This window comes from Grammomys surdaster, unplaced genomic scaffold (assembly GCF_004785775.1).
Source record: "Grammomys surdaster isolate TR1022 unplaced genomic scaffold, NIH_TR_1.0 126219, whole genome shotgun sequence".
In the NCBI taxonomy this organism is placed as follows: domain Eukaryota; kingdom Metazoa; phylum Chordata; class Mammalia; order Rodentia; family Muridae; genus Grammomys; species Grammomys surdaster.
The window spans coordinates 5643621-5670453 of NW_021621022.1; the positions used below are offsets into that span (position 1 = coordinate 5643621).

The 26833-nt window shown below is 44.7% G+C and overlaps 1 protein-coding gene across 3 annotated transcripts in view; it reads left to right on the forward strand.

Annotated features, from left to right (window-relative positions):
* The first annotated feature begins 5013 nt into the window (after positions 1 to 5013).
* Positions 5014 to 26833, forward strand: part of Adra1a (adrenoceptor alpha 1A) — a 133744-nt gene continuing 111924 nt past the window's right edge. For 2 of the 3 annotated variants that reach the window (XM_028758851.1, XM_028758850.1), the window contains exon 1: positions 7061 to 8205. In XM_028758851.1, the coding sequence (XP_028614684.1) occupies positions 7323 to 8205 (883 nt within the window). In that variant the 5' untranslated portion in view covers positions 7061 to 7322. Of the gene's footprint in view, positions 5382 to 6733; positions 8206 to 26833 lie in introns of those variants that run through there. The other variant, XM_028758852.1, reaches the window with a different exon arrangement.

The following is a 26833-nucleotide window of genomic DNA, read 5'->3' on the forward strand; positions in this document are numbered from 1 at the left end:
AAGGGTAAATTCTTCCATGAGGTCACCCTTCCTCATCACAGAGGGAAAATCTTACAAACTCATGGAATGTGCACATGAAACACAGGCAGATGCAGTTCTTCAGTAACCTAGGCATACATTTGACAGGGAATGGAAGCAAGGGTGATTGGTGGGGTGGCAGACATGCTGTCTTAGCAGGCTTGAGATGCTATTTGATCAAGGAACCAAGAACAGTTGATTGACGTGGCCCAAGTCATATTTGGTCATGGGATAGCAAACAAGGAGAGTCTATCCCTGCAAACAAGTTTATAACATGTTCCTTTAAATGTCTGTGAGAAGAAGAAATAAGAAATCTCAAAAGTGCTCACTCAAGGTATTAATTTCACTCTTCCAAAAAGCAGAAAAGAGGGCATAATTAGGCATAAAAGGAACTTATTGAAGAAATATCTGTGACGGGAAGATCCAAACCATGCAATAAAGGGGGACGTAAGCAAGGGTGTTTGGTGGAGTGCTAGCTGCCTTAGACTTGAGATACTATTTGATCAAGGGACCAAGTACTCTTGATTGATGTGCCTCAAGTCATATATGCTCTACAAGAACAAAGCTGCCTGAGCAGCTAGGGCTAAGGGAAGCCCTACTGGGCTATACTGTAAATTGAAGATGGCATGTGACCTCACCCTGTTTGCAGGAGGTTATTTTCCCAGGATGCTGTGGTTTGGGGCAATTGATGGCAAAGACATAATTACAATCTCAGGAAGTTTCCTGCCACGATGTCTGTGCACTGTCTGGTTTCCGTGGGTTGTCCGAGGACGGGAGCGCAGTGCTCATTTGGGGAATTGTGATTTGTTACCTTAACCACAGCCTTCTGCTTTTCATTTTCCTCCTGTTTTAACTTCCTAAGTCTTAAGAGAATTAACAGATAACGCAGGTCTCAGTGACAGATGCTAACGTTAAGTCATCTTCTGCTTCTCATCATAGATCCCAGAAAACGTCCTGATTTCATTGTGCATTGTTTTTAGAAGCTGATTGACAGGTCACCTTTTTTTTTTTTTAATGCTCCAAATCTTTTACTCTTTCTCATTAATCGTTAACTCAATCCTACTAGCCTAAGAGGCCCAGGTATGTTCTGATTGGCCAGTTCTTCTCCAATCAGACTGCTTCTTCCAAAGTTACTGAATGCTTACAAGCGCACAAGACACACACAGACACACACACACAGACACACACAGACACACACACAGAGAGAGAGAGAGAGAGAGAGAGAGAGAGAGAGAGAGAGAGAGAGAGAGAGAGAAGCACATGCCTTATGACTTCCCTCTGTCCAGTTGCCTCTCCCATTTCTACCTATCAACCTGAATCTGGCTTATCCTGCAATCCTTCAATCAAGCGGTGTCATCCACAAGCTTTCCCAGACCCTCGCCATCACCGGCATTTCTTGACCCCACCACAACTGCTCACACAATACTTCAGAATGAAGCCAGAGAAACCTCACCTTGAGTTTCTGAGTTTTAGAGAGTCCAGCTCTGACTCTCTTGAGCCACAGACTTCTCCTTGACATAAAGGGACCCATGGGACTAAAGTTTGGTTCCTGGTTGGAGCCTGAACCTCGAATTTCTCCTGTCTCCATCCTCTCTGGACAGACATCACAGATTTGTACTTGCTACTGCCAACAGGTGGCTCTCAGAAGGCCTGGGCTAAGGGGCTCAATTGCTTAAAAGCAGGTGTCCTTGGTCAGCTTTTCCAAGTGTGCAACGTTGGAGCCTTCTGACGTCATCATTTTCCCAAGTAAAATTTCAAGTTCAGCATCCATGGCCTATGCTAGATTATAGGCATATTTCTACTAAAAGTAAACCAAAAATGTGCAGGAATAAAGGAACTCACAAGATTAATTCATTCAGAAGATTAATGGTGAGCATCAATCAGGACCGCAAGCTACGCTCTTCAGAGTTGATTTCATGAAGCATCACTAACAGTCTTGTTGAGTTTCATTGTTCTCTTCAAAACTTAGGAAGTCAAGACCCAAAACCCGGAAAAGCCTCACAGGAGGTGGGACTTTCTCCTCGGGTCTTCTTGGTCATAGTCTCTTCACTGCACCTTCCAGGAGTCTGAGTCACTGGTGTCACCATGCTTTAAAGGATGACTAGAGTGACTAAAGAACGTGTGTGGTAGGCACACAAAGTTTATCCAGCCATAGGAACAAAATGATGTCATTTGCAAGAAATATATGGAACTGCCAATCATTGTGCTAAGTGAAATAAGCTGGACTCAGGAAGTAAGACGTTGTATGTGTGTAACTTGATCTATGCATCTATGTGTATAACATACATAAATATTACATATGACATGAAGGTAGGATGTAGAACTATTTGGAAAAATGTAGGAACTAAATAGAGGATAATGGGGTAAATATGATCAAAGCACATTACATTTGAATAAAAATGTCATGTTTATAAGCTATTATTTCAGATAATAAATATAAGCTGATAAGAAAATTAAGAATAAGTAGCAGAATACTAGCTTCCCATTCGTCAATTGGGGGTTAGCAACCAGAAGGCTTGTGCTGAGAATTCAAGCTGCAAAGACTGAAATTCTAAAGCTGATGAGGTTTGGAAACCTACCTGGTTGAAGCAAATGGCCACTGTGGTTTGTGCAATAGCTGGTTAGTGATTGGTTTGGACATCATCTCATGTGTTGAGTTTAGAGGTTTAGAAATTCCAAAGATCTTAGTTCATGTTTCCCTCCATAGCCTGTTTTCTTGCAGATAAAACCACTTGTGTTGGAGCTGGGAGATGGTGGCTCATGCCTTTAATCCCAGCACTTGGGAGGCAGAGGCAGGCAGATATATGAGTTCGAGAGTTCGAGACTAGCCTGGTCTACAGAGTGAGTTCCAAGACAGCCAGGGCTATACAGAGAAACCCTGTCTCGAAAAAAACAAACAAACAAACAAACAAACAAAAAACCACATGTGTTATCTGCTATGTAACAGGTATCAACAAGAAGGAATGTTCATAATGAAGGATAAGAGAATATAAAACTAAGCAATGGCTCTCCCTCTAGGGGACAAGATTCCCAAAGAACAACTCCTCTACATTTATTTGACAAGAGGTGACAGTCCTAGAGCTTCTAGAACAGTCTCCTCCAAATGGGGAGGGATCTTAGTCTCCAGGGTTGAAAGAACTGAATTCCTTGTCTGTGTATCCACTTGGCTTCCTCTGTACACCAAGTTCGTGAAGAAGCAAGCCATTTATGCATATGCTCTTTAAATGCTACTAAAATCAAAACAAATCAGATGTAGTAGGTATGGGTATTATGTCTCTAGGCTGAGGGGTGATAAGATTTTATACATAAAGGAGAAAGAAATCTAAGTACTAAGTCTTCAGTGTCCTAGAACCTTTGGTCTCGGAGCTGTCTCTACATTCTGTGGCATACTGTTATTAAAAGTCTCTAAACATCATTTTTTGGAAAATGACTAATGTTAACACATGTTTGTTGAGGAGAAGGAGCAAAAATATAGGGCTCTAGTGATCCTAGTCATTGTTTCATACATACATGCAAGAGATGACTACCTACTACATACAAGAGATGACTACCTACTACATGCAAGAGATGACTACCTACTACATGCAAGAGAAGACTATACCTACTGCATCCAAGAGATGACTACCTACTACATGCAAGAGATGACTACCTACTACATGCAAGAGACGACTACCTACTACATACAAGAGATGACTACCTACTGCATGCAAGAGACAACTACCTACTGCATGCAAGAGACAACTCCCTACTGCATGCAAGAGACAACTACCTACTACATGCAAGAGACGACTACCTACTACATGCAAGAGACGACTACCTACTACATGCAAGAGACAACTACCTACTACATGCAAGAGACGACTACCTACTATATGCAAGAGATGACTACCTACTACATGCAAGAGACGACTACCTACTACATGCAAGAGATGACTACCTATTGCATGCAAGAGAAGACTATACCTACTGCATGTAGGAGAAGACTGAACCTACTGCATGCAGCTGCAGCCCCAAGCTCCTAGGTTACCTCTGTCTTACCAGATTTAAGGGATCCTAACAAGCATTTGTAAAAATCATGCTCGGTCAGAGTCAATGACAATTAAAGATGTAGGAAATGGGAACCATACTGGGGGAAAATCTTGTTTGCTCTTAATTCTCTGAAATTCTCTTAACTTCCCATAATCCTAAGTTAAGCAGAGCATGGAATTTGTCTAGAAGAGATAAATAAATAAAATTGGTTGTGTGAACTCTCCTCTCAAACAATTTTTTTTAAAAAAGAAGAAGGATAAGAAACTCTCCTCCAAAATTATATTTTCTTTTGAGAACTGGAAACAAATGCACTTAAAGACACTAGTTGTGGGAGAGACTGCCTTGAGAACATATAATTTTTAAAACTCTGTGTAACCAAATGAAAGGTGGGTCATATTTTAAAAGGCCTTGTTTTCCTTGAACTATTGCAATCAAATCTAAGGAATCATCTCTGGGCTTGTGTACTTTTTAAACATCTGCAAATAATGTCAAGCACCTGCACATTTGCCACCACCAGCCACACACTTCCTGACTAAAACAAACCCAGAACAGGAGTTGGACTGAACTTTTCAAAGTAACCTTTGGGGAAATTCTGTTATCCATTCAGTAAGAACTTGGAAGGGAGTCTGGTTTTGGTTGGTTGGTTTTTGTGTTTTTGTTGTTGTTGTTTTTGTTTGTTTGTTTTTTAATGTATATATCAGCCTCTGATAGGTGGAGACCCAGAGAAGGGAAGGAGAGGGAAGGGGATCAGAATCAAGAGTGGAGGGAGGAGGGTAGAAAAGAGGAAGGGGTAAACGGGAAGAGAAGACACGGAGGAGAGATCGAAAAGGGACCGAGAAATGGAGAGGGAGAGAGATGAATCCACTTTCTGAGTAAAAAGGAGGACAATAACCTGAGTAAGAAGGAGGACAAGTTTTACGAGATTGTGCGGGTTGCTGCAGAGGAATACGGTAACAGCTGGAGATTACGGTACTCGCTAGGCTACCGCCTGCCTGTACTACGTCAACCCCAGCAGCAAAGTTACGAGCCGCTCTTTTCTGGTGTACAGGAACTGAATATCAAACTGGTGATCGTGGAGTTATTGGCTCGCTGTATTTGTCATTTCTTTTCTCTGTTTTCAGTCTTTATTTTTAAAGATCCAGGAGAAACAGAAGCGACCCCGGAGTTTGAAGTGCTCGGCCGTGGTGGGGTGAGTCAGCGGGTGCTAAGGACTGGGTCTTGGTCTTTGGAAACTGTTCCCTGTCCTCCTGCAGAGAAGCTGGTGCTGAAGCTTCTGAAGGAAGGACTGAAGGTCCGCTTCTCCTGGCGTCAGGGCCTCCGCAGCCGCGCAGCAGGTGAGTAGCGCAGCGGTGCGGAGCGCGGGCATCCCGCAGGGCCGGGTTATGGGGTGGGCCGGTATGCCCCAAGACCTCCACTTAGCTCCGCCTCTCTGCTTTGGGACCGGCTTTGATACTAGCACCCCAAACCACCAGGTTTCCCTGATTTGCCATGGGAAGTTACCTTCTCGTTAACAAGTGTCATTTTAACCCACATATAAACCCCAGGTGGGAGAAAGCGGGTTCCGCAGTAGTGGCGCGGTTTGGTTATCACCTGTGAGGGCTTGAACTTGTGATTTTTCACAGCAGCCTGCTCCTAAGATAGCTGCTTTAGGGCTCAACCCCGAAAGACAAAGCATGCACCTTCCCAAGCCCCAAACCCCTGTCTTGTGTCTCCTAGTCTGGTCCTTTTGCAGTGTAGAAATCGGTTTAGGTAAATCATGACCCCTAGCCCAGAAAATCCCAGGCACCCCCGACTGCTGGCACGGGGACTTGATTTTTTTTTTAAGTCCCTTAAGGAATCCGCAGTGACTGCTACTAGCAAAGCCTGTTCCGAGGAGTAATGCGCTCCCACCCAGGTCTCCCAGAAAGCCCGGGTGTGGCTCAAGACTGGAATCCCTAGAGCGAGCGCCCCTTGGAGATTCTGCCTAAATCCTTCAGGGCCCTGTTTAGCCCTGGGGATTGGCTTTGCTGGGAACCTGGCTCTTTCTTGAGGGTGGCTTGGCTGGTAGGCAGACCCGCGCGCTCTGCTCCCACGAGCGCAAATTCCGCGGGAGTGAGCGTGCGCGTGGCCCTGCGGTTCCGTGCTCTCTAAGGTTCGCACTCCCAGGCCGCCCTCTCCAGGTGACTAGGGTGCAACCTGTTCAAAGGGCGACAAGGAGGATCCTCCAGATTCCACCGGCTAGCCTCTGTGCGACAACTGCAGCTGCAGTCCAGCATGTGGAGCTGAGGTGGTGGTGCAGGAAGGGGGCGTTTCGGGGTTTTATTTTCTCCAACCTATCTCTCGAAATTCAGCTTCCAGCTACTGCAGCTTGGGGTTTTGTTGTCATTATTCGAGGTGCGGAGATTGTTTTGATTATTTTGCTTGCTTTTTGTTTTAAATTTTGAACTTGGTCAGCCAAGGCTAGGTGAAGCATTCAAAGGCAGCTTCCCAGAGGGGAGGATTGGGGAGAACTGCAGAGGGGGACAAAGCACGCAGTCCCCTCCCTTGTCCCGTGTTGCCTACGTCAGGGCCGCACAAAGCCACTCATGGACTGCAGAGCGGCGTGCTCACAGCAAGAGTCTGGTTACTGGGCGAGCTCCCCAGGGCCTGGCTGTCCAGGGCTCCTGGCTGACGGTCTGCCTTTTTCTTTGTGTTTGTTTATTTTCAGCTGGATTCGGATAAACGAAGCTCCAGGGTCACTTCGGTCTCAGTAAATATTTCAGACCTATGTCACCTAACCAGAACTCCTAGAAGCTGGAGCTAGCGCTAGTGGTATCCCTTAGATGGGTGGCCAAGTTGAGAGTAACTGCGGGTCAGCTGCAGCGCCCAGATGCCCAGCGTCCCTGCCTTGAGCTTCGAAGGCTGAGCCACACTTAGCTGCCATTTCAGCAAAGACTTGTGAATTTCTAGTTGTGTGGATGCATAGGATGGATCAGACAGCACAGAAAAGCGGAGTTTTGTAATTTCTGGTTGCTTTCACAGCATGTCCTTTTAAACCTTGGAAAGGTGTTCTCAGAAGCCCAGAGCTCCCCTGGTCATGTCACCTTTAATGCTCTGTGCCTTAACCTGCCCCTCTGAGGGTTCCCAGGGCTGCCCCTGGTGGTTTGCAACAGGTGTGTTCTCTCCCTCCCCCAGCCCAACCCAGATAGCAGGATTCCCCCAAACTGAGATTTTTTGACTTGGCTTCCTCACACCTGCTTCCGCCCCCCACCAGAGGGTGGCCATCCAAAGCCGGACCTTGACCCCTCCCTGGGACCATGGTGCTTCTCTCTGAAAATGCTTCCGAAGGCTCCAACAGCACCCACCCGCCAGCACCAGTGAACATTTCTAAGGCCATTCTGCTTGGGGTGATCTTGGGGGGCCTCATTATTTTCGGAGTCCTGGGGAACATTTTAGTGATCCTCTCAGTGGCCTGTCATCGGCATCTGCACTCGGTGACTCACTACTACATTGTCAACCTGGCTGTGGCAGACCTCCTCCTCACCTCCACCGTGCTGCCCTTCTCTGCCATCTTTGAGATCCTGGGCTACTGGGCCTTTGGCAGGGTGTTTTGCAACATCTGGGCGGCGGTGGACGTCTTATGCTGCACAGCGTCCATCATGGGCCTCTGCATCATCTCCATCGACCGATACATTGGTGTGAGCTACCCGCTGCGCTACCCCACCATTGTCACCCAGAGGAGGGGCGTCAGAGCTCTGCTCTGCGTCTGGGCGCTTTCCTTGGTCATCTCCATCGGACCCCTGTTTGGCTGGAGGCAGCCGGCTCCGGAGGATGAGACCATTTGCCAGATCAATGAGGAGCCGGGCTACGTGCTGTTCTCAGCGCTGGGCTCTTTCTACGTGCCACTGGCCATCATCCTGGTTATGTACTGTCGAGTCTACGTAGTAGCCAAGAGAGAAAGCCGGGGCCTCAAGTCCGGCCTCAAGACCGACAAGTCAGACTCGGAACAAGTGACACTCCGTATCCACCGTAAAAATGCCCCTGCAGAAGGCGGCGGAGTAAGCAGTGCCAAGAATAAGACTCACTTCTCCGTGAGGCTACTCAAGTTTTCCCGAGAGAAGAAAGCCGCCAAGACACTGGGCATCGTGGTGGGTTGCTTCGTCCTCTGCTGGCTGCCGTTCTTCCTCGTGATGCCCATTGGTGAGTGTTCTCAGCCCCACTGCTTAACAGTTAGGGAGGAGGTGGGGAGTCTCCGTAGGAGACCCACCAGCTAAGGTGGAAAAGGGGTGTGCATTTCAAAGGCACAGGAAGGACTCCCTGGTGGGAACTGGAGTTTCTTCTCCCCTTTTATCCCAGTCGTCTTTGCATTGGGTCTTAGGGAACTACTTCCTCAACTGCAGTAAAGATGTCTGGCTGCTACAGATTTGTTCGTCTCTTTAAGGAGAATGCTAACGTTTCTTAAAGTCCTTAAACCTGGTTAACTTAAATCCAGTCAGTCTCTTTAGAGTTCTCAAAGCAGACTACTAGATACTTCTCCTGTTCTGCTATGAGTGGGGAAGAAAGTCCTTTTGGCTTGAAAAATACACACCATGCTTGTTCTGGGCAAACGTGTGGGTGTCCTTGTGAGTTAGCTCGGTCACCCCGCTGTGTTGTTAGAGTGTCTGCTTAGGCTTTGTCCCTGCTCATTTTGTTCCCTGAATTCAGTGTGGAAGAGTTTTCTTTTTCATGCTCAAACTCATTAAAAACCCGTAGAGAATCCACCGTTAAAAACTCCAGTAAGCAAATGTGACCCGTTCATTTTAGCAGTGAGTTTGAAAACAGACACCAACCTTATCCAAAACCATCCCGGAAGTTGCAGATGATAGCTTGAAAACAGTACAACAATGTTGCAAATCCAATTTTTGCGGATGCAAAATTAGCTGTTGTCAAAATTAATTAGCTCATTATATATAAGTATCAACAACAAGCCAATCCACTGGGAACAGTCTCCTATCTCCAAAAGGCCTTCCATGCCTTTCCAAAGCACTTCTTTGCTATTTTAGTTTGTAAACTAAAATACAGACTCACATACTGGTTAACACCAACTATAACAAACACAAAATCATAGCTAGTGTTCCCACTAAAGTTCCTTTGATCCCAGTGTCAATTACAGTACTATACTGTGTTACACAGTGCCATTCTGTGTCAGAATAACAGGTCTAGGTTTTTGAGTGTGAACTGTTTCTCAGATGTTGACCAGTCTTTTCAACAACTTTCACTGCTACCACGCATGAAAGAAAGATACTTTTCAACAATATAGCCACCAGCCTCATGTAGCTGTTTTAATGTTAACTAAAATTAAATTATCCCCAAATTCCATCTCTCAATCCCACTAGCCACTTTCCAAGCACTCAGCTGTGGCCAGTAGTTACATTTTGAGACAGTAGAGGCACAGATGATTTCTACAGTTGCAGGATTTCTGTGGATCGGGGCTACTGCAGAGGCTGACCCTACGTGGCCTTCCTCGTGCCTGCCTGTCCCTGTCCCTGTCCCTGTCTCTTCCTGGAAGGATGTTGGAGCTTTGAGGTTACTGGGGTGACGCTCGTTACTCTAGCCACTCGGCTTCCTTTCTTTCCCACACTCCATCTCTTTCTGCCTCCCGGAGAGTACACTAGTATAGCTGCACCCTCTCACCCCACAAATGCTTGCTGGGCCCTTGTTTCAGCCACTGAGGGTGAACAAGGCAGAAAGTCCTTACTCATGAAATAGACATGTGCACATATGACCTAAAAATGTGAAGGACCAATGAGCACTGCCAGAAAGTCCCCAGAATGAGAGGCCAGGTAGCATAAGGACAATGGAACCTGGAACCGGTGTTCTGAGAACTATCATGGAGTGTAGGGGATAGATATTCCAGCAGAGCCCTGACTGAACTAAGCTAGTAAAATCCCAGATTGACAGAGGGACCAGTGGCTGCAAAGATGGGAAAGCCTCACCTGCTCAAGCCAGGGCAAGAGTAGATAAGATCACGTGATCATGTCATGTAGAGTCTTTTTTTTGGTCAAAGTAAAATTTGCATAAATGGTGATATATTTGACAGAGACTGAAAAGAATAGAGAATGAGAAATGAGGGGAAGGCTGTGAAAAGTGGGACATCTGAACATAGCTCTCCCACTATGCTGGGAATGTCTTTTAGACATCTGAGTATCTTTCAGGTAGGCAGAAGGTGTGTGAACTTGGAGCTTTGAGGGTACACGGGCTAAGGGTAAAACCTTGGGTACACCAATGTGTACAGCGAGAGTCACAGGAGGCATCTAGAGAAAAGACAGAGAAGAACCAAGCTTCAGAAGTGTCAGTCAAGGAGGAAAGCAGGCAACAAAAGAAAGGAGGACTGTGTGCAACCCAGGAGGTGGGAGGAAAATTGGGAAAAACAAGAATAGTCAATTGTGTGACACACAGCTCCCAGGGAGAGCAAGTGGAAGTCGCCTTGGCAGTGAGGTGGTCCTGAATGGTGGACAGCAATCAGGTGAGGCTGATAGCTCCTATAGAGTGCTGGGAACAGAAGCCCTACTATGCATCCTCCAGGGAGAATGGAAGATCAAATGGGATGGGGGAAGGCAGACAACTCTTAGGGAGAGTTTTGCCAGAGACACTAGGAAAGGGTGTTGCTTGAGAAAGATCCAGGGGCAATTCTCAAAAGTGGAAGTTAGGCCTTAATGTTTATAGTCTAATGGGAAAGGTCAGATAGAGCGGGACAGCAATGGCATAGGCAAGAGCCAAGAGAAATGCCCAAAAGGAAGAAATGATGAAGCAGTCAACAGATGTGAGCACCACAGCAAGAAGGAGAACGAGAGCATTGGAGAGCCCTCAGAGCACTTCAATATCCCCAGTGAACTAAGAAGCAGAGAGAAGGAACAAGGAATGTGTCCACTGGACGGCAAGGGATAGGACATGAGCTATCTTAGGAATGAGAGCCTGTATATTATGAAAATTTAGTCAAGACACACCAGTGTCCCAAGGGCCTATTTGGAATTTATGGTCATGCATCTGAAACAGAGCAGGGAAGAAGGCTATACCATGCTCTCTGAGAGCTTCGTAGCTGAGGGGTACCGGGTGTGGCTGAGGATGGATAGGTTCTCTAGGGAACAGGATAAAGAGGGCATATCTCAGAGGAATGGACACCGTGGATCAGGGAATCAGATCAGGACCCACACAGAGCAGATGCTGGAAAGAGTCAGAGGTGATAGATACCTGGGACTTTAGGGTTGTGCTGGTGACTGGAGCTCTAAAGGAGATGGGGTGTGACTACCCAGATCCCAGTGTACTTAATCAATGAATGCTTGGAACTTAGTATCTTCTCCTAAATGCTGCACTCTCAAGGAGTTAATAATGCCGGAGTAAAGATGTTGTGACAGAGGGACTTGTGATTTTAAAAATAAATTAAATAAGTAAGTAAGTAAGTAAGTAAGTAAGTAAGTATTGGACACAGAAGAAAATTGAAACCTATAGTTCACAGTGTGTCAGTAGGCTACTCAGTGGACCAGGAGACCCCTAAACTCACCAATGTGTGACTGGCAATTTCCTCTTAATACCAAAGAAATATGAAAGTATTTCTCCCAGGAGGTATGGACAGGTGATAAGTCCCACACAGCAAAGCAGAAAGAATAGAAAGATACATACAGCACACCCTTGCTTTCCAGGGCCTGGCAAGTTAATTAAAAAGACATAGGTCTGAAAGAAAGATACTCAAACAGCATCAGTCCCAAGTGCTGAGGAATATAGCAGTTAAGTTCATCTGGAAGTCACTGTAGAAGCTTCTAGAAGTAGCACTGCTGATGGAGCAAGTTCAGAGAGCAGGACTTTGGCTGGGCCAGCAGTGAGATGTAACTCGTTTTCATTAGCAGCCTTAAGTGCCCTTTTCACACAGGATGTGAACAAAAAAAAATAAATAGGCCATTATGTTATCAATCCCCAAGAGAAGAGGTATCAATCTGCACCAGGCAACCCCGGTTTTAAAAGATTAGAGATAAAGCAGCATCCAGAAGGAAGTGGATATGCCGAGCTGGGACATGAAACACCCACAAGCTGGCTATCTAAGAAAAATCAAATGAGTGAGTTCAATTTCATCACCAAAAGTTCCTGACCACTGAGGTGCCATGGCTCATACCTGTAGCCTTAGCACTTGGCAGGTGGTGACAGAGATTGAGAGTTCAAGGTCACCCTCCGCTGTACTACACTCAAACTACGATGAGTTTAAAAATGGTCTGAGCTTTGAGAGATAGTGTCTTTCAGAAATCCCCAACTGGAGACCAGAGGGAAGGATTTTTTTTTTTCTTTGTATTCTGCCTTTGTTATGACACGCCCCTTTCCTCCAAGCTTTTTCACTGAGCCTAGGGTACGTGCAGGATTGGCCTGTGTGTCTGCCGGTGAGAACTAACTGGACTGCTTTTCTAAGCTAAGTCTTGCTTGTCCTGTTTCCTTTTTGCAAGCCAAATGTTTGGTTGAAGCTCAGAAGCCATTCAGCTGAGGGAGGTGACACTGGTGGCTGCTATCAGCCATTCTGACTTTGCAGTGACAGCTTGTAAAAAGTGAGTGTTGATGGCAGAGAGACTAGGAAAGTGTTAGCACTGAGGAAAGGAAGGGTGGGGACTGAGCCCTAAGGAAGAGCCAGCAGTTGCATGATATCATCTTTGAAACTTGACCCCTTGTCTGTCATCTGTCGCCTACTACTTCCTGAGGCTTGAGATTCAGACCTCAGCTCTACGTTTTCATAAAAAAAGGAACACCATACAGATTCCTGTATGGTGTTGCCTAGCTCAGAGCAAATGACAATAATTACTGATCCTGTTAGAATTCATACGGATCATTACAGACGTGTTGACATACGGCTGTTGCCATGGGTATGTGGCTGTTGCCATGGAGGGGGGATGTCCCTGCAAGCCTGAGAGGGAAAGAGCATCAGAAAACAAGAAGTGAAGGGGACATTTATTGAACATATGTCCGAAATCTGTGTACAGTATGATGTTTTGATACAGTGCCTGGCATTGCCATTGGACCTACACCACTGCTTCAGCATCAAAGGAGCCAATGAATTGGGTTGGAATTTGACTTATAAGGGCAGAGAACATTTGAGAATCTTGAGGAAGACAGGAGACATGGCAGCAAGGGAGAGTGTGTTCTGAGCTGAGACGCTCAGGTGAAGGAAGGGCTGTCGAGATGTTTACCAAACGGAAGCAGAAAAAACAATGTGTTTACTCAATAAAATTCCGTAGTCTACCTATTATGTCTTAGAATCACTGGCAATAACAATGAGTCCCTGAAAGTCAGAACAATTAAAGACACAGCAGGGCTTCAGACAAGTTCAGATAAGTGAGAACACAGCAAATTGAAAGCGCTGACTCGTAGAATGGCTTTTAAATGTCACATAATGACTGGTTCCTCAGTGGGTGTATAACAGGTGCCAATCATTGCTTTCCTGTAGGTAACATGGGACCAGGCCCACGGATACTATAGAAAAGAATGAAGTCTCACAGACATGGTGTGAAGGTAGTCTAATCGTGATTAGGGTTTAAGAGAATAAAAAGATAGGATTTCAGGTATTCCTGCCACATCATAAACCACCTCGAAACACTGGCAAAAAAAAAACACCCGTCTTAACTATGTGTGAGTCTGTGGACATAAGTCAGAACTCAGCCTGGCTGGTGGTCAAAACTGGCTGGCCTTCATGGTGGCCTCTTTTCTTCCAGTGCTCTAAATCGAATTTCTTATTGGGGGACCATGTGTCTTCCATCATAGAACATTAGCTACCAGGCCTCTGTGGAACAGACTGTATTCACCTCTGGCCCAACATCACTGCTCTCTCTCTGTGGATCACAGCAAGCCAGGAGACCCACCTAATCCAAAAGAAAGAGAAGCAGACCAGTCTCTTGATACAGGAGTAATGAATACATAGAGGGATGGGGGATTATTATGATCTTGCCAAGTTCTGTCCCCAAGAGTGTGAAACAGCCTCTCTCTTCTATCTATCAGCTACAAGGAGAATTTGCCATAAGCTGGACTTCCCACAACAATCAAAGTCCTTTATTTTCCTTCTTGCCAGTTTCCAGTTTCCAGAGTGAGACCCACACAAACAACCCTGAATTGTACGCAATGCTAGAAAGTGGCTCTGGATGGTACCTTAAAACTCATACAGTGGTCTAGGGTAGTCCTAGGCACTAAGAGCTGGCATTCTCTCCCAGAATAACTGGTTGATCACTAGTGGTTAAAAGTGAGTGGGAGATCTGGGTATACGGCTATGTTGGTAGAGTGTTTAGCTAGCATGCCTGAAGCTCTAGGTTCTATACCCAGCACTGAATAAACCAAACATGGTGGTGCACACCTGGAGTCCCCACACTCTAAGATAGGGGCAGGAGGTTCAGCGGTTCAAGATCCTTACCCACTATATAGTTAGTTCAAGGGCCAGCCTTGTCTAAAGTGGGGGAGGGGAAGGAGGAAACAGAATGTGCAAAGAATCTGGCAGAGCTAACCAGATGCCCACAGGGATTTTCCAGATGGTCACTGTGGTCAGAGTTAACCCACATCTTATGAAGCTGCAAAGAGATGTGCCGGATCAGGCAAGGTTTGAGAGCCATATTTATAAGTTGTTTTTAATCCGATGACAGCCAGGGCACAGAGATGACAAGCTCATATTTCGACATCTCAAAGATGAACGTAAGATTGTGGCTAGACCAGTTGGGAGACCTTTGCGTTGGACAGGCTAAGCTATCTCTCTCCTGCCAGGTACAGTCTGTATCACGTGCTCTTTCCAGGGTTCTGCAGGCCTCTGGGGTTCCTTCTTGGTCAGCACCTTCTGAGCTCTGACTTACAAGAAAACACGCCTCATCATCACAAATAGTATATCCGCAGTTGGCTTTAAATGAACTTAGTCTCCCTCCACAAGACAAATTTGCCTTGAAGATATACCGTCGTATTCAGAGCACTGTGCTGCAGGCTGGGGAGCTATTGGCGGTGACCCCTGCAGTGCTGCGAACAATAGCTGAGTCTTTTAAAGCTTCTGTAGTCTGGCAAGTTCCTAGGCTGAGGAAGCCTGGCTCTGTAGGCACCACCTAGCACTTTGAGGTGAGGAAGAGAATATCTTCTGAGGCATTTTCTTTGTCTAATGAGTTTCTTCTGCTCCCACCCTACTATTTAGCTTGCCAGTCTGACACTTACATAGTGGCCTTTCATTTTTAATAGCGGATTTCTCTGCTATTCGAGCATTTCTTCCCACATTTGTGTTAGTCATTTATATATATATATTTTTCCCTTTGACAAAATTGCTTGTCTGTGCTTTGAGGGCACTTTTCTCCTTCATTGTCTTCAGTAATCACTCATAAATACTGGCTTGTCTGCCTTCTGCGGAACTCAGATGGGCCAAGATGATGCAGCTGCTTTATATTCCAAAGAAACATCTGCTCTTTCTTTCAGATTTCCACAGCAACACACACATACACACACAGAGAGAGCCACTCCCACAGTTAATAACATCCCAAATCAGCTCCCTCAGATCTGATCATTTCTTGTCATCCTACCTGCCCTGTCTCCTTCATGTGACTCGGTGCCTTGGTCCACTTTGATGCCATTCCACACCAGGTCATTTCTAAACAACAGAAACTTACTTTCCATGGCTCTGAAGCTGGTAGGTCTAAGATCAAGGTGCCAGCAGACTCATGCAGTGAGACCCTATGTTCTAGTTCATACATTGTTCTAGCTGTCAAGGTGAAAGAATGGAACTTTGGGGGTCTTCTCCTCATCCCATCCCAAAGCCCCTCCCTCCTAATACCATTCTACTGAAGGCTGAGATGTCAACATACACACTTTGGAGGACATGAATCCTGAGAGCAGAGGACTTGGCCTTCCAGAATTCTTCTCGAACACACTGACTATACCAGATCTTGTAGAACTCCAGGGTTGTCAGGGGCAGGAAATAAGAGATTGTGTTGGTCAGCTTTCCATACTATAACAAAATGTCTGAGGTAATTAACTTATAAATTTTAAAAAAAGTTGTTTTGGTGCATGGCTCAGCAGGTTGCAGTCTAAAGTCTGGTGGCCTCATTGCTCTGGGCCTCAGATAAAGACAACGCACCATGATGTGAGAGTGTAGCAGAGCAAGTACTTAACTCCAGGAGCCAGAAAATCAACCAAGAGATGAGAGAACAAGAATCCCCTAACCCTTGGGAGCTCACTCTCAGTGACTTTAGGACCTTCTGTAAATCCCCACCTCCTGAAAGTCCCCAGAGTGCTGGTCTAGGTAGCAAGCTTTTATGGAACCCACTACAGGATGTTTTGGTACACAGACTATAGCCCTAAATTTGTCTTATTAGTTTGTGTGTTTCTAGTGTTCTGCAAGGTGAGGTTGGTTAGCCCAGTGGTTGGCCCTTGGATAGCCATGGTCTCTAACTCTCACACCTGAGGAACCTCAGGCTGCTCTTCCACAGACCACTGCTCCCCTGATGACCCTGCCACACCCTATCCTCACTACGACTATTGACCCTAAAGGTCTGACTGTGATTCCACTAGCCCATGGCTAAGGTTCACATGCTTTATTACCATTGGGCAGGGGGTCACTCAGAATCAAGAGTCCCCTTGCCCACCTTTGGTAACTTCCTGAGCCAAATTCACAGTCGTGCTTTCTTTCTGCGCTCAGAACAAAGAGGTCTGCGGGCTCCATGCGCAAGTGTGCTGCCAAAGACTTGCTCTCTGTCCCAGATCAGCTCCACAGCCCTCAGATCTAGACCACCTTCCCCACACACTGGGAATGGAAAGTTCGAGAAACTTCCTCAGCCCTCTCTTGTCTTCAGACAATTTTAGTGGCTCCTCCATCTGTGCTGAGGAGGAGCACAGAACAAGTGACTTTTCCCACCATCTCTGTCCCTTCTCTTCACAGTTCCTCAGGGTAGACAGGGACAAGGTCTCTTCCTCTGACAAATAAATGAGACTCTGCTGAGAATCTTGTTGCCACTTCCCAGGGTGACACACAGATTCTGTGAAAGAGCCATAGCTAGTGGGCTGAGACAAAACCAAGTTTTAAAAGAAGAATGGAGATATGTTTATATAATCTTTATACTCGGTGGCCATTTTTATTTGCATCTTTATGGGGTTTGTTTGTTTTCAGTCATGTAGACATAGAAAATAGTTATGCAGCCAAATATTTCAATCCATTTCTTTATGGAATGTGACCTCTGGGGATACTTGAAGGCGCTTCCCCAGCGGGACTCGGAGAGCCTATTTCCTTCAAAGCCTCATATATAGTCTATCTGGAAGTTTTTTGTTCGTATTTTGGTAAATGACACATAACAGTATTAATTTTGAAATGGTTTTAGATCTATCTCCATAGATTTATTGAGTAATCCATCAGATGCTATCGCGCTTTGAAAGGAAATGCCGTTTGTCGTAGTAAAGGGGACTTTGGATCTGTTTTATTTCTGTCCCATTCATCCGTCTCCCTGCTTTAGCACTGAGGCTGCATTAATTGAATAACTGTGCCCTTGTAACACTGCAGTTTCCTTTAACCTTTCGGTTTCCCTACACACTGTAAAGGATGTCAATCACGTTAAGACCTCTCTCTGGCTTACAACTCAGGAGTGAGTGCTCCCTTTCAAAACTGTGCCTTGCACTTTCAGATGTCCAGTCTTCCCGGGAAGCTCGAGAATGTGATTCCAGACCCACCTTGGAATTGTTATTGTTGCTCTAATTTGATTACGTGTGTCCCAAAAATCATTTGTGACAGTGACATTAAAACACATACGCACACAACAGTGGCTATCGGTTCTGGGTCAATATACCTCATCAAATTGAGGCAGAATCTTTCTATAGTTTATAGTTCAGGCTCAGTTTTAAAATGCATTTCAATTCATTTCCATTTTGGCATGTAGCTTCACCAAAACTGCATCTACAATTTCATCAAACATTGATTTTTTTAAAAATCGTTTTTGGTGACATTGATGTAATCAGTTTTATTTTGTACCATTGTCCTAGCTTATATCCTTGGATTAGGTGCTGTGTGAATAGGAGGCTGCCCCACTAAACATTTACTTCTAGTTTGTATTTTTGCTTCCACATGGAGTCAGTCTGTCATCTTTACCCCTTTTGGGTACAAGCTTTATAAAGCAAATTGTAACACATTGACTTTTTTTTTTTTGACCATCAGTAACAGTTGAACTAGTATAAGAATTATGTGTGCCCTGAAGCTTTGAAAAATTTGCCCCATAAAACACTTGGGCTCCGTTCCTTTTATGGATGTAAGCCTTTGAGACGCCTTCCTATTCCTTCCATGGATACTCATCTATTCTGATTGTCAGGTTTGATAATTTTTATTTTATTTGCTATCTTCCCCTCTCCTTGAAGATGAGCATTTCAGTTTGGATTTCTGCATCACATTGTATAATTTTGTATAATTGTATAATTTTTCTTCTCTTGGATGTCCTCCTCCTCCTCCTTAGATATCACAAACTTTTCCTGGGTTTACTGTGACAAACTGGAAGAGACTCCATTTTATGAGTTCATTGGCTTGATTTTTTTTGTTTGTTTGTTTATTTTTTGTTTTTTCTTTCAACAAATTCATATTCTGGGTTTATTATTCTCATTTGTTTTCCAATTAATTGATTTAGTCTCTGGGAGTTTCTCTCTCTCATTTCCTGGTTACAGTTTTGTTTTTTCAGTGTCAGCTTGACCACAATGTTTGTGTGCTTTGGTTCTTTCTTGTTAAAGATTGGAAACAATCATAGCTTTTCATCCCCCTCTAAGCAAATTCTCATTTCTTCTCCTAACGTTTTACTCTCTAGTTTTTTCATCTGCTTGGTATTTCTAATTTTGGGGTTTTTTTTCCTTTCTTTTGTTCCATGTAGACATCAAAGAGTCTTTGTGGTAGTGGTTAATTTGAAAATAATTGGTATTTTATTGCCTAGTTTCTTAAAATTAATTCTAATTTACTCCATTCTAGTCGGAAAAAAATGTAAACTTAGTAATTTTTAGCTATGGAAAGAATTGAGGCTTTTAGAATTAATAAATGATCAATAATTCCCAGGCTTGCTAGAGTTCACGTGTAATAGATTTATGTTGGTGATTCATTTCTCTCAGTTTTGCCCTTATCCATTATCTAGTTTGTCAAGTGTTCTGAGGGCTGGTGAACTCCCACTGCTCCTGAATTGCTTGTGGGTACTTCTATGTAGCGAGATGGAAAGCTGTCGTTGTCAGCCTGGGGCTGCTATCACAGAGCAGCACAGATTAGTGGCTTAAATGTCATCCTTTCCTCCTCACAGCTCTGAGACTGATGACTCCTGGTCAGGGGGAGGTATGATCAGTTTCCAGACTCACAGTCACCTTCCCTGGGTCTTCCTTCATGTGGCAAAAGGAGACTCAGACCCCCTTCTTCTTATAAGGACACCAGTGCCCCTCGCGAGTCTCCACCCTCATGGCCTCTCTGAATTCTAACTACTTCCCATCTTCCCAAACTCCTCCACACTGAAGACTGGAGCTTCGGTATACCAGTGGGGAACACGCGTCCTTCCGAGCCACTGGTGTGTGGGCGCCACTTACGGAATTAGTTCAATTCTTGCACTTCCGAATAGAAGCTACAACACTGATGGAAACTGGGGAAACTGAGGCCCAACTTGGAATCAGGGATTTCTTGCTGGTCCTGTGTGGCTGCCTTCTGAGAGCCAGTGCAAAGGGCCTCATTCCCCAGCCCAAGCTCTAGGCTCTCACCCACAGGACGCCGCCCATCTTTTGGATTCTGCCTGTCTATCCAAGGGAAGAGGGGCTTGCATTAGACTAGTAGCTTTCAAACCAAGTTTCAGAAATCTATGCAAACTATATCCAAGATATAAACTGGATGTAAGTGGTGCCTTGCCGATGACAGCCAACTGGAAACCCTGAGTAACGAGCACTAAGCAACACCCTCCCCCACCCCCTTCCTGCTGGCAGCCCTGAAAGATCAGAACACAGGTTGCTCTTCGCCAAGGGTATCGAATTCCAGACTCAGTACATGGCCCTGAGAGGACTGTTGCAAGGAGAGCAGCCTGCCTTTTCCAGAGGGAAGGAGGCGAAGCTGACCTGGGCTCATGGGCTGTCGTTCTTCTGGAATGCCCGCAGAGCAGTAGCCTTTGCCCAAAAAGGGTTTGAGAAGGGAACAGTTTGCACGCTCACTTTTATTTTTTAATGTGCTATTCACATTCAGCTTATTGCCAGCCATCTAGTTGCAAATTAGAAACCCGCTGTTCACAAACTGACCATGTAGATCTGTCCCTCATTATGAGAAATGTTTTAGCAGTACCCCTGCAGTCTACAATGGTGTTGGCTTGTCTTTTCTCGTGATTTCACTAACACTGGCCAATTAGTAATATGCAATCTGAGAAAGAGGAAAAAAACCCTGAGCCATATTCCATGCATCCCAGGCTGGTTCAACCTCCTTATAGCGTGAAGGATAACCTTGTACTTCTGATCCTCCTGTTTCTGTCTCCCAAATGTACGGATGATGGGCATGTGCCACCATAGCTTACTGGGCTTCCCACATCTTAAATAATGATTTTTTTTTTAATTCTCAGATCCCTGAAGGTTCTCAAAGTCTTTCTATCTGTGTGTGTGTGTGTGTGTGTGTGTTTAATTGTGACCCTTCACGTGACATATGATTTGCTATTTTAACCACTTGAAAGTGCCAGTTCAGCAGCTCTTGACAGTGCTATGCAGCCACCACCACTAATTAGCTCGTCTCCATCTCCTCCACATGAAACTGTATCCATTAGAGTGATTCCTCTTTGCCCCTGGCAGCCATCCATCCTCCTTCATCTGTATGATTGCTTCGTCCTTAACACTATATCCATAAGGAATCACAGAACGTGTGGCCTTCCGTATGTCCTGCTCTTCTGAAAGTCACCCATGTTGCGACACTTGTCATTCGTGACATGCTAATATTTCATTGTGTGGATATACAGTATCTGACTGAGCTGTCCATCCACCGCTGGGCAGTTGAATGGTTTCTACCTTTGAGCCAGTTTTGAATATTTGCCAAGATGAATATTCATGTACCAGTCTTTGAATGTCTGCCGTAGTCCATTTGGATCCATAATCAGAAGTGGAATTGCTGAATCATCTGAGACTTCTATGTTTAGTTTGCAGAGGGTCTGCCAAACCGTTTCCCACAGCAGCTGCCCCAGTTTCTACAGCTGCCTGATGCGATGCACGGTGCACAAGGACCCACTCTTTCCAACCCAACCACCACTTCTTATTGTCTTGCCTGTGATGGTTACAGCTGTGGACACGGAGTGTGCAGCAGTACTCAGATGCTCGGCATTTCCTCATGACTCATGATGTCCTGAGGCTTTCTCTGTGCTCATGGTGCCTTTGTTATCTGCTCTGGAGTAGTGTCTACCTGCTTGAGTCACTTGCCCACTTTGAATTGGGTTGTTTGCTGCGTATTGCCGGGTCTTCGGAGTTATTTGTGTCTATACTAGATCCTTATCAGTTTCATGAATTCACAGACGTTTCTACTCTTTAGGTTGTTCTTTCCCTCCTTCCTCCCTTTGCCTTCTTGTTATTCCTTCTTCCTCTTTTTGTAGTTTCTATATATAACCTCTTTCAACCTCAAACTCACCATTGTTCCCCTCAGCAGACCTACTGCTGGAATGTCAGACACATTATTACAAGGCACCATTTTCTTCATAATGTCCTTTGATGAACATCTATCATTATTTATTTATTTATTTATTTATTTATTTATTTATTTTTGAAACAGGGTTTCTCTGTATAGCCGTGACTATAATGGTACTCACTCTGTAGACCAGGCTGCCCTCAAACTCAGAGACTTGCCTGGCTCTGCCTCCTGAGTGTTGTTGGGATTAAAGGCACACACCACCATCCTGCTTTTAAGTTTTATACGGTGTAGTTTATCTATCTTTTCTTTTGTTGTTTGTGTTGGCTTGCCATATATCAGAACCACTGCCTAATCCAAGACTAGAAAGATTTATTCCTATGTTTATGTCTAAGATTTCTGTGGCCTCGGTTCTTACAGTTAGTTTGTTGATAGGCTGTAAATTAATTTTTGTATTTGAGGTGAGGTAAGGTTCTACCTCACTTTTCAGTATGGGGAAATCCAGTTGTTTAAGCAACGCTACTGAAGCAACTGTTCTCTCCCCCACTAAAGGGCTATGGCTCAGGAGCACAATGTTAACTTCCGCGTTCAGAGTCCTAAAGGTGACTTCAGCTGTCTTCTCCATTGCTCCCACAGTACAGTCACATTCTCACTAAACTCCAGCTCAACGCTTTGCTTATGCCAGCTGGCAACCAGCCTCAGGGCCGCGTCTGCCTCTGCCCGGCTAGCACTGTTTACTGACATGAGGCACTACTCTCAGCTTTCCTTCCATTGTGGTTAACGTCAGTGCCTGAGATCAGAACTCAGGTCCTCCCACTTGTTTGTCGGGTACTGTACTGTCTCAGCTGTCTCCTGGGCTCCACTCCACTACGTGGAATCCATTGCATATTCCATAGGTTTGTTATCTCTACACTAAAAACACACTGTTTGGACTATTATAGCTTTGTGATACCTTTTGAAATTGCTACCTGCCACTTTTCCATCTCTGGATGCTAAATGGATGCTTTCAAGATGATTACTTCTCATAGAAAATTGTGTAATGTAGTGTGGAAGTTATTTTCTTTGGAATGTCCAATTTCAAAACCTACCAAGACAGAAAGTTCAACATTATTAATAAGTTGTAGTGCTGATAAATTATTTTTAAATGTTCCAAGAGATGAAAATGCTATGATTCAGTGTCTATACACAGTAAGTTATCGAGAGGCACATCAGGTGTAAATATAATTAAAATAATAATGGAGGCCATAGCCTGACCTGATGAGAAATCACTTGGCAGGGAATCCAGTTTGAACTCATGAACCTATTTGTATATTTTAAACTTGTCCAATGTGTTTCACAAGTGTTTACATTTTATTTGAGCACAGATACACTAGAAATATTACACAATATATAGCATATAATTTCTTACCTTTATAAAAATATAAATTCCAAAATACATTTAACTCCCAAGATTTTGGGAAAGGAGTTATAGGTAGCTACCACACAATGCTCTGATGATTTCCAGTCTCCAACCAGAAACACACCAAGATAATGAATAGATTTGTTTTATGCATGTAACATTGACGGCACCAACGGGCTCTGCTGGCCAGGGCATCGTGTTCCTCCTGGGTCCATTGTGATTCCAGACAATTCTCCTCCTTCTGCTTAGCTTATAGTTTTCAAATTTGAGCCAGGAGGTGGTGGCACATGACTTTAATCCCAGCACTCAGGAGGCAGAGGCAGATGGATATCTGTGAGTTTTGAGGCCAGCCTAATCTACAGAGTTAGTTCCAGGTCAGCCAAGGCTACACCGACAAACCCTCACTTGACCAAACAAAATAAAACAAAACAGCAAATTTGTATCTTAAGATCAGTTTCTTTGATTGAGCTTTACCCTTCTGGATTATCCCTTCAGACCAAAATGTGCAGGCCATCCCTGAGGTGTGTCATGTTCTGCTTCAGGCATAGCCAGTCCAATATCATAGCTTACTTTACTCTATAACTTACCAGTAAGACTTTAAGACAGTATTTTCACCATGTTTTCTGCTCCTATAAATGAGGCTCATAGAGGATAAATAATTCACCAGATATTACCAAGCTATTACACGACAGAAACATTCTCAGTGTTTTTCTTCTCTATCCTGTTCACTTTCTTTGGCAATTGAAGCATTAACTATGACTTCAGGAGAAAATCGATAATCCCGCATTTTCTACTCTACCTTTGTCATGAATAGCTCATATTTCCCCCTGTATGAAGGGAAGAAGAGAAATGACTTGAAGCTGAAAAAAGCCATGCAGAGCAGAGAAGTAGGGGAGCAGAGAGCAAATTATTAACTCTGGGGTCTAATGTCCACTGAGTTTTCCAGGGTTTTCATGTCCAGTGCTAACCCAGAACTTGCTGATTAATCATGAAGCATTTATGAAGCATTGGGCATTTACAGTGCCCTCAGTCCTGAACTGAGTCTCGTGAAGCACTTGGAACAAGAACCATTGCCCACTTTGAGAGACATGGTTCTGCAAACCAAGCAACAGTCATCAGGACAACATCATGTTTGTTAGGAATGGGCTAGAGATTCGGAGATAAGATGTAGCAGGGAGGGAGAGCCTGGGTAGTCACAGGCTACTCGGTGGACGCAAGGAGTTTCCAATGGGGTCTTGAAAGGTAGGACTGGAAAAGTTGTCTGAAATACCAAGGCAGGAGCAAGAAATGCATGCTCATAGCCTAGTGAGATAATCAGTGGTGTGTGTGTGTGTGTGTGTGTGTGTGTGTGTGTGTGTGTGTGTGTATGTGCATGTTTGCGTGTGTGTGTGTGTGCATATGTGTGTGTGTTTGTGTACACATGTGTATGTAGAAGAGGTGTTGCATAGGCTTAAAAATCATGGATTAAACAATGATCATATTTCATGGGACATTATCCTTAATGTCTTTTTGAAAACCAGATAAAGATTTGAGTCTTGAACTAAGAACTAAGGAGCCCCTGAAGTTTTGGAGGATGGCTAAGTATCAATGAAACCGAGTTAGCATGAGTTCAGAGACAGGTACAGAGATGAAAGGTCAGGCTGGATTGTTAGACTTTAATGACAAGTGTACGACATGGAGACAGGCAGGGGAGATGTAGAAACATTTCAAAGAAGTTGGTGGGAGTCAGAGGACACACACATGTGGGAAAGTCAGAGTGAAATTCATAAGCATTCAAGCATGGAGGGCAGGGTGGTAAATATGACAGGCAGTCAGGTGGCCCCAGAGGCTTGAGGTTTGATGATATTCCACCAGATATTGTGGCATAAAAATGAAGTTCTTTGCAATTGTGCTGCCCTATAAGATGGTCCCTGAAAACATGGGATCTGATTAAGTAACTTCCCAAGAGTCATGCAAATTAAATTTGAATTAGATAAAGCTAAACATCAGAGTCACCGAGTTTCAAGAGTTGTAGCTCTACACGGAGCTGGTGGCTCACATATTGGACAGCACAGAGAGAAAATAGTCCATCTTCTGAAAGAGTTCTCTTGGATAAGACTGGTTTGGAGAGCAAGAGCCAGTATTGGTGCTTTGTAAGAGAGAGAGAGCAGAGAGCAAGGAACCCATTTCCCTGTTCTGGATGCAGATGAGGAAACCATGAGTATAAGACACTGGGTATTTCTCAAGAAAGGCTGAGAGATGAACTTTAGGACATAGAGGAAACTGGAAGGAATAAACAGAAGAACAGATGGAAATCCCCTGAGGTTGGAGGCAATTGGAGCATTTAGGATAGCATAAAACTTTGACAAAAAAAGAAGAGACAATAGTCAAACACAGCAACTAAGCCTAGAAGGAAAGAAAACCATTTTCTTTCATTTCTCAAGGACCTAAAAAGGGTTTCTCTATTGGGAAAATGTCTCCATAAGATTGGCCTATAGGCAACTGGGTATGTCTTGGTTAATGGTTGATGTAGGCGGGCCTAGCTCACCATGGGCAGCGCCACCCCTGGAAAGGTCCTCGATTGCATAAGAAAGCAGGTAGAGCAAGCAATGAGGACCAAACTGGTAGAGAACTCCTTCATGGCTTCTGCTTCTGTCCCTGCCTCCACGTTGCTGCCCCGACTCTCCTCAATGGTGGACCGTGACTTTGGAGTTATAAGATGTAACAAACCCTTTTTTCACCCCCAGGTTGCTTTTGGTCATGGTGTTTTTCTCACAGAAATAGAAACCAACTAAGGCAGCAACTTAAGGGCGAAAGGAATTTACTTCGGCTCACAATTCGAAGTTGCTGTCCGTCATAGTGGGGAAGCCCCATGGTGGTGGCGGGAACACGGGGCAGCTGGTGACATTGTAACTGCTGTCAGGAAGCAGAAAAAGATGGATTTTTATATTTGGTTTCTCCTTTTCACTCAGTCCAAGACCCCACCCCTTGGAATAGTGTCAATGCACACACACATTTACTGTGGGTCTTCTGGGCTAGGTTATCCAGCTCTAGAAACTCCCACACAGATGTTCGTCCCCTACATACTGTCAAGATGACACAGTATTGGCCATCAACAGTAGCCGCAGAAATGATGGCCTTCACATTTGGATGGGCGAGAAATGGCAGAAGAGAATAGAGTCTGGGACCTCAGGTGAAAGGAGCCACAGGTGGACGGGAATACAAAAACATCCCAGCACATCTGATCACCTTTGGTTTCCCTAATATTCTTCTTTTTGATCGGTTTGCTCTTAAACCTTAATTAGCTGCAGTCTGATACAAGATGCTTTATGTATAGTCACTAATGTATTCCATGAAGACATTTAGAGCAACAGGCATTTCCATTCTCATTTCAAGATAGTGTGGCAGAGCGTGATGAAGTAACTCACCCAGGGTCATGCAACAGGCATGTGGTGGAGCAAGAACTGGAGTCTGGATTTCCTCGGTGCCAAATCTCATGCCCTCGGTGTCCCCTATGCCCTCCAGACCAGCACGCTAGAGCGCTAGTCTACTTCTGCCGTGGTGAGTGGCTGGCTGGTCCTCAGCTGTGCCCATGCCCACATAAGGATTCATTTGCTCTCCTCAGCCATAATTCTCCCTTGTTACTAAGAGGTGGAAAATGGGCGTGGGAAGTAACACAAATAACACCTCCCGGTGTCAACCCAGCCTCCATGGGGACAAAAGTGCTTTAGCAACTCTTCCAAAGTAACCAAGGAAAAGCTTGACCTTCGAGCAGTTTCTCCATTTAGAGTTAAATTTGTCTTCAAACAAATATAGTTTGAGTAAATCAAGACCTCCTGTTTCAG